This window comes from Schistocerca americana, chromosome 9 (assembly GCF_021461395.2).
Source record: "Schistocerca americana isolate TAMUIC-IGC-003095 chromosome 9, iqSchAmer2.1, whole genome shotgun sequence".
NCBI lineage: Eukaryota > Metazoa > Arthropoda > Insecta > Orthoptera > Acrididae > Schistocerca > Schistocerca americana.
Genome location: NC_060127.1, coordinates 146,258,322 through 146,273,752, shown reverse-complemented (window position 1 = coordinate 146,273,752; position 15,431 = coordinate 146,258,322). Strand labels below are relative to the sequence as shown.

The window sequence follows — 15,431 nt, the reverse complement described above, 5'->3', positions numbered from 1 at the left end:
CCACATTCAGAATCTGATCCAGTCCCGGAAAGTATCCTGTCACAAGTGGGGCACTTTTGTGGTTCTTCTGTGGGAGGTTCTGGGTTTGAGAGGATGAGGAAGTTGCTCTGGTTATTTGCTTCTGTACCAGGTCGGGAGGGTAGTTGCGGGATGCGAGAGCTGTTGTCAGGTTGTTGGTGTAATGCTTCAGGGATTCCGGACTGGAGCAGATTCGTTTGCCACGAAGACCTAGGCTGTAGGGAAGGGACCGTTTGATGTGGAATGGGTGGCAGCTGTCGTAATGGAGGTACTGTTGCTTGTTGGTGGGTTTGATGTGGACGGACGTGTGAAGCTGGCCATTGGACAGGTGGAGGTCAACATCAAGGAAAGTGGCATGGGATTTGGAGTAGGACCAGGTGAATCTGATGGAACCAAAGGAGTTGAGGTTGGAGAGGAAATTCTGGAGTTCTTCTTCACTGTGAGTCCAGATCATGAAGATGTCATCAATAAATCTGTACCAAACTTTGGGTTGGCAGGCCTGGGTAACCAAGAAGGCTTCCTCTAAGCGACCCATGAATAGGTTGGCGTACGAAGGGGCCATCCTGGTACCCATGGCTGTTCCCTTTAATTGCTGGTATGTCTGGCCTTCAAAAGTGAAGAAGTTGTGGGTCAGGATGAAGCTGGCTAAGGTAATGAGGAAAGAGGTTTTGGGTAGGGTGGCAGGTGATCGGCGTGAAAGGAAGTGCTCCATTGCAGCGAGGCCCTGGACGTGCGGGATATTTGTGTATAAGGAAGTGGCATCAATGGTTACAAGGATGGTTTCTGGGGGTAACGGATTGGGTAAGGATTCCAGGCGTTCGAGAAAGTGGTTGGTGTCTTTGATGAAGGATGGGAGACTGCACGTAATGGGTTGAAGGTGTTGATCTACGTAGGCAGAGATACGTTCTGTGGGGGCTTGGTAACCAGCTACAATGGGACGGCCAGGATGATTGGGTTTGTGAATTTTAGGAAGAAGGTAGAAGGTAGGGGTGCGGGGTGTCGGTGGGGTCAGGAGGTTGATGGAGTCAGGTGAAAGGTTTTGTAGGGGGCCTAAGGTTCTGAGGATTCCCTGAAGCTCCGCCTGGACATCAGGAATGGGATTACCTTGGCAAACTTTGTATGTGGTGTTGTCTGAAAGCTGACGCAGTCCCTCAGCCACATACTCCCGACGATCAAGTACCACGGTCGTGGAACCCTTGTCCGCCGGAAGAATGATGATGGACCGGTCAGCCTTCAGATCACGGATAGCCTGGGATATATATATATATATATATATATATATATATATATATATATATATATATATATATATAAAAAAAAAACAAAGATGAGGTGACTTACCGAACAAAAGCGCTGGCAGGTCGATAGACACACAAACATACACACAAAATTCAAGCTTTCGCAACAAACTGTTGCCTCATCAGGAAAGAGGGAAGGAGAGGGGAAGACGAAAGGAAGTGGGTTTTAAAGGAGAGGGTAAGGAGTCATTCCAATCCCGGGAGCGGAAAGACTTACCTTAGGGGGAAAAAAGGACAGGTATACACTCGCACACACGCACATATCCATCCACACATACAGACACAAGCAGACATATTTACCTGTCCTTTTTTCCCCCTAAGGTAAGTCTTTCCGCTCCCGGGATTGGAATGACTCCTTACCCTCTCCTTTAAAACCCACTTCCTTTCGTCTTCCCCTCTCCTTCCCTCTTTCCTGATGAGGCAACAGTTTGTTGCGAAAGCTTGAATTTTGTGTGTATGTTTGTGTTTGTTTGTGTGTCTATCGACCTGCCAGCGCTTTTGTTCGGTAAGTCACCTCATCTTTGTTTTTATATATAATTTTTCCCACGTGGAATGTTTCCTTCCATTATATATATATATATATATATATATATACAGACACAAGCAGACATATTTAAAAATATTGTAATGAAAATGATAAATTTTTGAATATATAACTGGAGAGATTAAAAAAAAAGTACTCAGCAAGTGCAGGAGGAGAAATCACGTACAAAGGTTAAAGAAATGTGCAGATGTTCAGAGTCATTGAGTCATTCTTCTGGCAGAAACGATGAAGGGGAAGGAAGAGGGGTGAATGAAAAGGACTGGGGAGGCTTAGGAAATGAGGAAAGCTCAGAAAAGTCAGCCAGAAACCTGGGTCAGGGGAGACTTACTGGATGGGAACAAAAGACTGGTTGATGGGGACTGCACCAGATGAGATTTCAATACCTGAGCGCGTAGAGGTGGAAGATGGGGTAATTAGCGAGACAGACATTAGTGACAAAATAACATACATGAGATAAGAGTGGAAAACTAGGTGCATTATACATGGTAGATGTAACAAGGTGGGGGAGATGGAGAAAAATAGATAGGTCAGAAAATAAAAGATATAGGAAACTTAAAAGGGAATGAACAAATGAATAGTTACTGAGAAAAAATGTTGAGCCAATGAAAATTAAGGCCGGGTGGGTGGTGAGAACCAGGGACAAATTTTAACATCTGTTCCTATCTGCGAAGTTCTGAGAAACTGATGTCTGGGGGAAGAATCCAGATGGCACATGTGGTGAAACAGACACCAGGGTCATGACTGTAGTCTTGTAGAGCATGTTCTGCAGCAGGAGACTGTGTGGTGTTCATTCACCCTAACTAATAACATAGTGGTAGTCATGCCACTGTAGAAGGCCAAACAGTGTTTTCATGTATATTGTTGGCAGTGTTTCAAGAAAGGAATGGGTTCTCCCCAGCAGGGATTGCCATTTGAATTATATTTGTGTGTTGATTGAACCTATCAGTAACGATTCTAGCAGCTTGCTTCTGAATAGCTTTGATGTCTTCCCATAAACCGACCTCAAGAATGAGTCTCATTTATAGATGAGCTACATTTCTCTAGAATTCCCCAAGTAAACCCAAGTCCACTTTTCACCTTGCCTACAACAAATCTTATGTGATTGTTCCACTTTTATTTGCAACATTACACCTATGTATTTAATATATGTGACTATGTTAATCAAAGCATCACAAACACAATATTTGATAATTACAGGGTTGTTTTTCCTATTCAATTATATTAATTTGCATTTTTCTGCATTCTGAATGAGCTGCCATTCATCACTCCAAATAGAAATTCCATTCAAGTCGTCATGTATTGTCCTACAGCCACTCAAAGGTGACACTTCCCCATGCATTCCAGCATTGTCAGAAAACAGTCAATGAGTTCTGCTCATCTGGCTATCACATCATTGAGCTATATATAGAGGAAAGAGCAATCCTATAACATTTTCCGGGGCACTCTTGATGATAATTTTGTCTCCTATGAACAGTTGACATCCAGGACAACGTATTGGGTTCTGTAATTTAAAAATACTTCAGTCCACTTTCACATCCAAGAACCTATTCTGCATGCTCAGACTTTTGTTAATTGTCTCCAGTGTGGTACTGTTTCAGATGCTTTCTGGAAGTCCAGGTATACGGAGTCTGCCCATGGTTTTCAGGTGTAAGAAAAGGGCAAGCTGAGTTTTACATGAGTAATGCATCCCAACTCTTTGTTGATTTGTAAATAGAAGCTTTTCTCTCTTAACGGAACTTATCAAACAATGGAAAAATCCAGGATGGATTGTAACAATATAACACACATTGAAACTCTTACCCAGCAGGAGCTTGAGCAACATGGTCAAAACCACCTCAAAAACCTCTCCGTCCTGCTCACTTCCCATTTCCGTCTCGGAGTACCACTGTCCACCACCTCTACAACAACCTCCCCCACATCCCCACGTAGCTGACAAACCCTGTCTCGCAGACCTACAACACTTACCACACCCTCCAAAACTCCCTCCCACCACCACACAGAACCCAGAACCTAAACAGACCTGCAACATAGCCATGAACATTTCCTCCAGATGCCTTAGTCCCACAGAAATATCAGTCCTTTCCAAAGGCCTCACCTTTTGCCCCCACTCCCAAATTCAATCATGCAAAACTTGTTAAAGCTCTCCTTCTTCCGGTCCCTACAGTGGAAACACTTTTTCACCACAAACCCGACCAATCAGACTCAACCAAAGACCAATATTAAACCTTGCCTAACTCAGTTGACTCCTCTATCCAACCGTGATCCACCCCCCCTGCCTCCAAACTACCCGCTGTTAAATTTCCAGAGTTTCTTAACCTTGAACCTTGCCTTACCATCATTCCCCAGCTCCCTCAACATGCAAACTAACCTTACTTCTGCAGATAGAACCGCAGTCCACCATCTAAAAACTGATCCCGACCTTATAGTCCTACCTGCAGACAAAGGCTCCACCACCGTTGTTTTGAACCACAAGGATTACCTGGCAGAATGACTCTGTCAGCTGTCAGATAATTCCAGCAGGATCTCCAGTCACTACTCAAGTCCTTAGGCCCATCCCAGAACCTCTCCCCAGAGTCCATCTCTCTACTTACCCCTACTCCCCGCACTCCCACCTTCTACATGCTTCCTAAAGTCCATAAACCCAACCACCCAAGATGCCCCATTGTGGCCGGTTACTGTGCCCCCACTGAGAGAATCTCTGCTCTCGTAGACCAACACCTTCAACCTATTACCTGGAACCTATCCTCCTATATAAAACAATCCAACCATTTCCTCCACTGACTCTCCACAGTTCCTGTCCCTTTACCACACGGTGCCCTGCTCGTCACTATTGATACCACCTCCCTGTACACGAACATTCCTAATGCCCATGACCTTAATGCTATTGAACACTACCTTTCCAGATGCCCTGTAGACTCCAAACCAACAACCTCCTTCCTAGTCGCCATGACCAACTATATCCTTACCCACAATTGCTTCTCCTTTGAAGACATTACCTACAAACAAATCCGGGGTACGGCTATGGGCACCCTCATGACACCATCCTATGCCAACCTATTCATGGGCCATGTAGAGGAATCCTTCCTAAAAAAAAAAAAAGAAGAAGAAGAAGAAGAAGAAGAAGAAGAAGAAGAAGAAGAATCCTAATCCCCTCACCTGGTTCAGATTCATTGATGACATATTTGCTATCTGGATTGAAGGTGAGGACGCCCTATCTACATGCTTCACCTGGTCCTACTCAACCCAAACAGCCACCTTCCTAGATGTTGAGCTCCACCTCAGAGATGGCTACATCAGTACCTCCATCCATATCAAACCTACTAACCACCAGCAATACCTCCACTTCTACAGCTGCCACCCATTCCATTCCAAGAAGTCCCTTCCGTACAGCCTAGCCACTCATGGTCATTGCATCTGCAGTGATGAGCAGTCCCTCTCAGAATATACTGAGGATCCACTGAAGCCTCACTGACAGTAATTATCCTCCCAACCTTGTACAAAAACAAATTTCCCATGCCTTATCTTTCCAGTCTCCCACCACGCCCAAAGACCCACAGTCCAGCCACAGAGGAGTATTCCCCTCGTAACTCAGTATCATCTGGGACTGGAGCAACTGAATTAAATTCTCTCGTCATGCCATAAAATGAGAAATACCCTGCCCATTATCCTTCCCACCCCTTCTACAGCGGTATTCCGCCATCCACTGAACCTACACAATATACTTGTCCATCCTGACACAACCCTTGCTCCCAAGCCGGCCGGTGTGGCCGTGCGGTTCTAAGCGCGTCAGTTTGGAACAGCGTGACCGCTACGGTCCCAGGTTCGAATCCTGCCTCTGGCATGGATGTGTGTGATGTCCTTAGGTTAGTTAGGTTTAAGTAGTTCTAAGTTCTAGGGGACTGATGACCTCAGTAGTTAAGTCCCATAGTGCTCAGAGCCATTTGAACCCTGCTCCCAATCCCTTACCTCATGGCTCATACCCCTGTAATTTACCTAGATACAAGATATGTCCTGTACATCCTCCTACCACCACCTACTCCAGTCCAGTCACTAACGTCACCTATCCCATGAAAGGCAAGGTTACCTGTGAAACCAGTCATGTGATTTACAAGCTAAACTACTACCACTGTGCTGCATTCTATGTAGGCATGACAACCAACAAGCTGTCTGTCCACATGAATGTCCACCGACAAACTGTGGCCAAAAAGCAAGTGGACCACCCTGTTATGCATCCTGCGTTCCTGCAACCCTCCTGGCCTCAACCTTCGTTAGTCACTGTCCTCACCCATCCAGCCCCCTCCCTGTTCCCATTCCAGCACTATACAACTGTCATTTCACCGCCACACACCGTCTTTTAATTTCTCACCTTTCTGCTACTTACTTCCCCCACCCCCACCCCCCGGCTTCACCTTGTCTCCTGCACTCCATCTAAACTGCAACACTTTATTGTCTGCAACCCTCACCATATTATCCCTCCCCCTCCCCACCCCAACCTCCTCCTTACCCACCCCCCTCACCCTCCACCCACCCAGCCGCCACTCCCATCATGCACTGGTGCTGCTGCTCGCAGTGCCGTTTCAGTTATCTGAGACTGCAGACGCGTGTGTGTGTGTGTGTGTGTGTGTGTGTGTGTGTGTGTGTGTGTGTGTGTGTGCGCGCGCGCATGTGTGCGTGCGTGGGTGAGCGTGCGCGCACGTGTTTATTGCTCACAAAGGCCTTAATGGATGAAAGCTATAATTGCGTGAATCTTTTTGTTGTGCCTATCGCGACTCAGCATCTCCACTTAAGGGAACTTATTATATTTGAACTTAGAATATGCTCAAAAATTCGGCAGCAAACTGATGTGGATATTGATCTGTTATTTTATGGGTCCATTCTTTTATCTTTCTTACATACAGGAGTCATCTTCACTTTTTTTTTCAATCACTTGCAACATTCCACTGTGTGACAGGTTCATGATTAATGCAAGCTAAATATGGGGTCAAAGCCAGTTTGCGATTCCATATGGACATGGTGACTTATTTGTTTTTACCTATTATAACTGCTTTACTATGCCAGGGAAGCCTATTTCTAAGTCAAAAGGTGACGTGTTTGTATGATCATCTTACCTGAATGATATTTTGTTAACTACAGAATTTAAAACTTCAGCTTTCCTTTTGATGTTTTCTATTGGCACACCAGACTGGATGACAAGTTGCTGAATAATTTGGTTGTGCTTTTTTTCTGGCGCTTCTCATGGGGTGGCAACCTTCTGTAGCAAAATCTGATGATGATTGCGTTCTTCATCTAATGATGTATTCTCTGAAGAACATTGACTGTTGTATTTAATTTGATATGTCATGTGCATGTGCTGATACAGAGATAGAAGTTCAAGAAACACAAGTGATGTGGTGGCCATGTCAATGGTAGTGGTAGTACAAAGTGTTAAGATGGTTTTTGTTGTGCGTGGAAGCATGAATCATTGTACAATTACTGCATGTTTTTTTAAAAAGTTACTTGGTGCCAGAGAAAATGCAGCTAATCTTTGAATTTGTTGTAACTTTTATACTATTTTTGCATGCTAATATTAGAATGGTTCACACCATCAGCACATTTTCATGTTTTCATGAATAATATGTAAGGTTTATTTTCCAATAAGAATGAATCCTTTTCTTGCAGATGAACTTAGTACTGCTAAGATACTGACTTCTGAACTGGTAGATGGAATTCCAGTGGACAAGTGCTGCCATATGGATCAGGAAACCCGCAACCACATTTGTCAGCTCATCATGAAACTCTGTTTGCATGAGTTGTTTACCTTCCGTTACATGCAGACAGACCCCAACTGGTCAAATTTCTTCTTCAACCCAAATACCAACAAAGTAAGCAGTTTGATCAATGAAATGCCACTGTGTGCCCCCCAGAAGGCTGTTAATAAAAGTCAGACTGTAATGTATCTTTAAACAAATGTAGACAGAAATTAGCCTTCCATTTGCTGTAGTGTGACAGGCTTACTGATGAGTAAGAAATTGACTGACTAGCCTTCAAAACTAATGATTCTGATGTCTGGCAAAAAGAGAAGTGTTCTAAGTTAATGGGGCAGCTCAGTAATTAACCAGAAAATAAAGCAATGACTACATGGTAGGGTAAAGCTCCTAAGTCTTAATAAGGGGAAATCACGGTGGAATGTCGGAATGGTAAGTGATCAGAAAACTGAAGAAGTTGGAGGTGGTGTGGAAGAAAGTTAAGAAATCAATTTAGAGTGTCCATCAGAGGTAAAGCACAAACAGTTTCTTTGATGCCATGATTTTTTTCAAGAGACAGTGAAGTACAAGATAAATTTATTTAAACTGAAAATTAAACTTAAAAATAAAAATTATAGGACACGATACTCCCACATAGTGTTGTGAACACTAATGGCACTGTAACGTTGCTATTCCTGCCCAAAGTCACATTCACTTCTAGAGACCTCACCCCAATAAAGATTATCTGTCAAGTGCTGTCTGCTAGGAAGTACTCAATCCATTTGGAAAGTAGCCTGGTGTTCTGTAAACTTGAATTTTGTTCATGAAGTGAAAATGAAGACCATATCATCAACACAGGTAGGCACCACTATCCACTGCATTCCACATCAAACAGAGTGTACAAATCTTCACAGAACTGCTATTTGTGGAAGCTTTGGCAATTCCTACACAGAATATTTTGAGTGATAATAGGTGAGCATAAAAGTCTCATATGTCGCAACAGGCACACCATCAATACGAGCCTGTTGTTATGTAGAGTCTGGTGAGCTTCTTTTAAAATGAGAATGACCTGCATGTATTTGCAGTTGTTTGGAACACTTGCATTGCTCCAGCGATGAGTGATAGGCTGCAGCTAGAAGAGGAACAAGTTATTTTGTGTAATATGTATACTGTAGAGTCTTACAAGTATTCCAGTAGCTCATCAAATTACTTGCATTCCCATCCTGTTTATTCTGATATTAGTAGAATCTCACAACTATGCAAAAACTACTACTCCACTCTTTCCTTTTTCTTAGGGAATTAAAAACCTATCTTACTTGGAACATAAATACAGTTTGTTGCAGTGGAACTCCGACAGCAGTTGGATGTAAACAGCCCTAATTATTGAAGATGGCTATAACAGTATTATCAAAAGGAAAGTAGCAGATAGGTACTACAAGAAGACGGTCACCAATAATCTTTTGGCCAATGTGGCTTCAGTTGCCAGAGTGTGCAGTTGTTCGAGTGCATCCGCACTCCGCAAGCCACCTGACGGTGTGTGGCGGAGGGTACCTTGAGTACCTGTATCGGTTCTCCCTTCTATTCCAGTCTCGTATTGTTCGTGGAAAGAAGGATTGTCGGTATGCTTCTGTGTGGGCTCTAATCTCTCTGATTTTATCCTCATGGTCTCTTCGAGAGATATACTTAGGAGGGAGCAATATACTGCTTGACTCTTCGGTGAAAGTATGTTCTCGAAACTTTAACAAAAGCCTGTACCAAGCTACTGAACATCTCTCCTGCAGAGTCTTCCACTGGAGTTTATCTATCATCTCCGTAACGCTTTCGCGATTACTAAATGATCCTGTAACGAAGCACGCTGCTCTCCGTTGGATCTTCTCTATCTCTTCTGTCAACCCTATCTAGTACGGATCCCACACTGCCGAGCAGTATTCAAGCAGTGGGTGAACAAGCATACTGTAACCTACTTCCTTTGTTTTCGGATTGCATTTCCTTAGGATTCTTCCAATAAATCTCAGTCTGGCATATGCTTTACCAACAATCAACTTTATATGATCATTCCATTTTAAATCACTCCTAATGCGTACTCCCAGATAATTTATGGAATTAACTGCTTCCAGTTGCTGACGTGCTATTTTGTAGCTAAATGATAAGGGAACTATCTTTCTATGTATTCGCAGCACATTACACTTGTGTACATTGAGATTCAATTGCCATTCCCTGCACCATGCGTCAATTCGCCGCAGATCCTCCTGCATTTCAGTACAATTTTGCATTGTTACAACCTCTCGATACACCACAGCATCATCTGCAAAAAGCCTCAGTGGACTTCCGATGTCATCCACAAGCTCATTTATGTATATTGTGAATAGCAACAGTCCTATGACACTCCCCTGTGGCACACCTGAAATGACTCTTACTTTGGAAGACTTCTCTCCATTGAGAATGACCTGCTGCATTCTGTTATCTAGGAACTCTTCAATCCAATCACACGATTGGTCTGATAGTCCATATGCTCTTACTTTGCTCTTTAAACGACTGTGAGGAACTGTTACAGTCTTCTTGTTGGGCCTACCTGTGACTCAGTATTTCCACTATAAGGTGAGTGGCAGTTTTCCTTTTCATAATGTTGTTACATTCACTCCTGGATTTTCCATTGTTTGAAGATTTTGTATTTGCAAGGAAGAGTTACACATCCTAGCAAGATCCCTCTGTAGTGGTAGCATCTCGTCCGCTCTACCAAATGGGCAGTGGCAAGTGGTTGCATTCTTGGTGAATCCTGTGAAGTGATAACCTTTTGCTCACTACGTGCTGCCACATATGTTCCAATGAGAACCTTAAACATTAGAAAAATGCACATTGGGACCATTAAACCACTGAAAAAGACCAACACAAACTACTGTGAAGTACATGGCTGAGAGTACTTCTCATTCTGCCACTTCAGCGTACGTATGGGATGCTGGAAGATGGATGGGTTAAATACCTCTCTGCACACTTTAACTTTATATTTGTGATCCCTATGGGGGGGGGGGGGAGTATGTAAGGGGTTCTGGTATATTTCTAGAAAACTTTGTAAATAGGCTTTCACAGAATGGTTTGCATCTATCTTCAAGTGTCTGTCAGTTCAGTTTCTTCACTGTCTCTCACAGGTCAAAAAAATCCTGTGACTCTTCATGCTGCCCCTCTCTGACCTGATTATTCTATTTCGTGTAACTACAAATTATTACACCCCATTAGTTATGTGAGTTAATCAATTCTAACTGAGATTCATTGATATTAGAATCAAGAGTTGAAGTGAAATATAATTTTTGTGTGGGTTTTCACTTCATTATTGCTCCCTCACCTGTAGCTTGAGGTTTACCATATTTAATGTTTAAAGTTGCCTTCTTGTAGATTTCTTGGTGATGTGGACCTCTTATGCAGCGCCACTAATTCTGACCGTGTTGACTTTGTCTCCTTCTGCAGTAAGTTGAGGCCTGCAAGACAACTAAGTCTACACCAACTGGCTATGAAGTGATGAAACTTCTTTTCAGTGACTCTCCTGTATTTTGTTGCTCCAATATTTAATTAACACAGTTAGGTGAACACATCTCTCTAGACCAGAACAACATAAACCGAGTGACTTTCGTGACATCAAATAAGAGAATGAAGTTAAGAGATATTTAAGAACAGAACATATCAAATTTATCTTATTAGCTGTCGAGAGTGTAGTCTGCACTTCTTTCTCTCTGCCTTCCGAGCACTGCCGAGATGTGATGCCAACACATAAACAACTCCTTCACAGAAGGTGTAGACACTCAGCCGTCGTCACACTTTGTCAGTGTCCTGTGCCCACACTTCTTTCGTCATCCCTGTACATGTTTGAACTCAAAAGCGCGCACAGTGGGACAGTTTCCATTTACAACTACATAAAAATACATCTTCAACTCTCATGAATGTCTTTTGTCTAACTACAAGAATAATAATGGAATATGCTATCCTGAAGAATTCTACTGATTACATTCCATTTATCTATTTTCTGGAGCAGCAATGTTACATTTATGCATCTGTAAAGAATGTTGCCATTGTTTGCACCACTTTGAAATCTTACCAAAATCTGACTGAATATTTGTGTAGCTTTTTCTGTTTTTTCCCGCGAGAGTACGTCATTATAGTTGGCTGCACCATCTATGAAAAGTCAAACATTACTATTAATATTGTCTGCACAGTTATTAATGTGCAACATAAGCAGCTAGTGTCCCATCACACTTTCTTGTGGCACACCTAAATTTACTTGTACATCTGTCGACGAATATTCATCAAAGATAACATGCTGCATACTGCCTACCAAGATCCTCAGTCCAGTCACAAACTGTGCTCAATATCCCCTACTGGTGTATCTTTGTCAAGCGTAGGTGGTACTCAGTGAAATGCTTTGTGGAAGTCGAGTATTACTGCAACCACCTGACTACGTTGATCCATGGTTTTTCAGGATGTCAAATGAGAACAAGGCATGTTGAGTTTTGTGTGACCCACCCATATTTTTTAAAGTCAGTATGATTGGCATGGAAGTGGTCATCCTCTTAAAGATACCTTGTCATGTCTGAGACCTTAGAGTATGTTGTTAAGATTCTGCAACTGATGGATGCCGAACATATTGGATAGCAGTTTTGTGAGTTGCTTTTGTTACCCGTCTTCTAGTCAGGTGTGACGTGCCTTCTTCCAACTACTGGTTACAAAGGGATGTTAAATACTTATTGGTTATGCAGGCAGATTTACATATTTTATTTAGCTCGCTGATGCTCTTGAACAATACAAGACATAAACAATTACTAACAAAGAAATTATAAATGGCCTATTAAATAAACAAAAGGAAAAACCGAAGACCATTGTTCAGGTTTTCCAGCCACTCCATGCCATGGAGCTGGCCCAATGTAGTTCTTCCAGGAATATTGTGAAATCGTGCAAGGGACAGTCCAGTACAATGTGTGTTACCATCTGTGCCATCTACAGTCGCAGCTCTGAGAGACGTGCCATCCTGAGCTATCGAGAGTAGCAGCTGTTCTCCCATTTGTAATTTGGTTCAGTCTGTACCAAATGACATGAGGAATGTAGAAAGTTTGGTGGCTGGCTTTTCAACCCACAAAAAGCCTTTCTGGGGTGAAGATGACCACTCTGATTTCCAGGCAGCCATAGGGTTGAATGTGCTGGGTAATGGGCTCACAGTGGTTCTCTGGACCAGTTGCCAAGATTTTACTTAGATTGTAGAAAATTTCTGAATGATGTCATTCATTCATCTTATTTGTGGCTTAGATTGTGATGGTACCGGATTTGCACTTATGATATGGGATATGCCAGCAGGGTGGAGTGGTGGAGGGTGATATATGAGTTGATGATTAGCAATTACAGAAACTAGATTGTACAATTTTGAAACCTTATTTCTAGGCAAATTAATCTGATTTTACTAGAATGTCAGTTATATGAAACTATTCTCCATAACTGTTGTTGTGGTCTTCAGTCCCGAGACTACCCCCTTCAGGTCCGGGGTAAGAATAGGCCCGAGGTATTCCTGCCTGTCGCAAGAGGCGACTAAACAGAGTTTCAACCGTTTCGGCCTTCCATGTGATGGTCCCTCTTGGGGTTTGACCTCCATTTTTCAAAATTCTACAGAAGGACACCTTACGTGGTGTACCACTGGTCCTAAGTGCACTAAGACCTTGGCACTCAGCATTGTACCGGCGTTGTAACCATACCCACTATTCCTCAAATTGGGCCTAAATGCCTGATGGGTTGTACAAGTTACGCCCATAGTGCGTCCCCATCTGCACCAGCGATCATGATGGACTTTCCATGGCACCAGAAATACAGCACGGTAGCCAGCCCGTTGTGGTGGGGTCATCATTTACCCTCTAGGTTGTAGCCCCCTGACAACACAGGGATCGTACTGCCGATACCTGAGCTGCACCCTCCCCACGTCGGCCAAGGAGTAGATGCCCGTCTCCTTTGGGCATCAGGACTCCCTTCAACGGTCATCCTGCCAGGTGGCCCTTGCTGAGGCTGGGTGGCGCCCGTGGGGAGAGCCCCTGGTCGGAGTGGGTGGTATCGGGACGGGCGTTTCGCAGATGAAACGTCAACACGTATCAGGTCGCTCTGCGGCCGAGTCTTTCAAAAGAAAAGGTACCGTTTCTAGTTCTGGTTCTCCTGCCCTTTCCCCCTTGGCTACTCCCTCGGAGGAGGGATAGGCCCGCCGGCTTGGAGCGAAGTACTTCCCCCGCTATTTGGTCTGTTCTCTAACCGATGGGGGGACATTCGCCACCTCCAAGCCCATGTTCTTTGTTCAGCACATTGAGGACATCTTCGGGGAAATCGAGGCTCTCAGCAAGATGCGTTCAGGGTCCGTTCTTATCAAGACCACCTCCGCCACACAGTCGGCGGTGCTCCAGGCGTGCGACCACCTAGGGGACATCCCAGTATCCATTGTCCCGCATCTGGCACTAAATAGGATGCAGGGGGTTATTTTTCATCGTGACCTCCTGCTACAATCTGATGAGGAGCTCAGGGCCAACCTGGAGCGCCGAGGCGTGCATTTCGTCCAGCGAGTCCAGGGTGGCCCCAAAGACTGTCGCATCGACACCGAGGCCTTTATCCTCGCCTTCGAGGCGGACGTTCTCCCGGAGAAGGTAAAGGTGATGTGCTACCGGTGCGACGTGCGACCTTACGTCCCGCCTCCTATGCGCAGTTTTCGGTGTTTGCGCTTTGGGCACATGTCGTCCCGGTGTGAGGCTGAGCCCCTTTGTGGCGATTGTGGACGTCCTCTTCGTGAGGAACATACATGCACCCCACCACCTTGGTGCATTAATTGTCCTGGCATCCACTCGCCTAGATCCTCGGACTGCCCCGCATATCAGAAGGAGAAGAAGATACAAGAACTCAAAACTTTGGATCGGCTCTCTTATTCTGAGGCCAGGAAGAAGTATGACCGCCTCCATCCCGTGCCGTTGACCACTTCGTTCGCCTCAGTTGTGTCCACTCCTTCCGCGGTATCCTCACCCCTATCCTGTCCCCCCTCCGCCTCCTCCTCCCCTCAGGGGGCTCTGCCTCCGCCTCCCAAATCTCTCCCTTCCAAATCCTCCTCCCCCGTGGCCCCCGCCCCCTCTGCCCCAGGGGCCACCCTTCCTCCTCCTCCTCCTCCTCCTCCTCCTCCTCCTCCTCTCCCCCCGCCACCTGAGAAGCGATCCTCTTCTCAGGCGTCCTTCGGGGAAACGTTCCGGACCCCAGCTTCCGAGGTCCGGCGTTCCAAAACGGACCCCGCGCGTGAGGACCTTCTTCGGGTCCAGCCCACCATCCCTGTGCCTCCTCGGCCTTCCAAGAAGGCCTCCAAGAAGAAGTCTCTATCACCCTCTCCACCCCGGCGCGTTTCGTCTGACGCTCCATCCGTGAGTCGCTGCTCCCGGCCGTCCTCAGTTTTGCCGGGACGCTCTGCTGCCAGGCGCTCAGCTGGCCTCTCGTCGGCAAGTGATGCTGCCCCTCCTACACAACCAGGGACAGCGGCCGCAGCTGGCGACGACTCGATGGAACCGGATCCGCCTCCCGCCGGTTGTAGCGTTGTTCCCTCGCAACCTGGCCCTCTGCGGCTGTCGAGGTGACCAGCTCTTCCCCCGTCTCGTTCCCCCAACTTTTTGACTAGCGATGGCCTTGTTACATTGGAACATAAGAGGTATTCGATCTAATCGGGAGGAATTACAACTGCTCCTCTGCCTGCACTGTCCGCTCGTCCTTGGTCTCCAGGAAACCAAGTTGCGCCCGACTGACCGTATTGCCTTTACCCACTATACCTCGGAGCGGTATGACCTCACCCCTGTGGACGGTATC

General features: G+C 45.2%; 1 protein-coding gene across 1 annotated transcript in view; it reads left to right on the top strand.

Annotated features, from left to right (window-relative positions):
* Positions 1-15,431, top strand: part of LOC124550916 (atypical kinase COQ8B, mitochondrial) — a 134,167-nt gene that overhangs the window by 89,749 nt on the left and 28,987 nt on the right. The window contains exon 9 of the mRNA XM_047125710.1: positions 7,519-7,721. Within this exon, the coding sequence (XP_046981666.1) occupies positions 7,519-7,721 (203 nt within the window). The remainder of the gene's footprint in view (positions 1-7,518; positions 7,722-15,431) is intronic.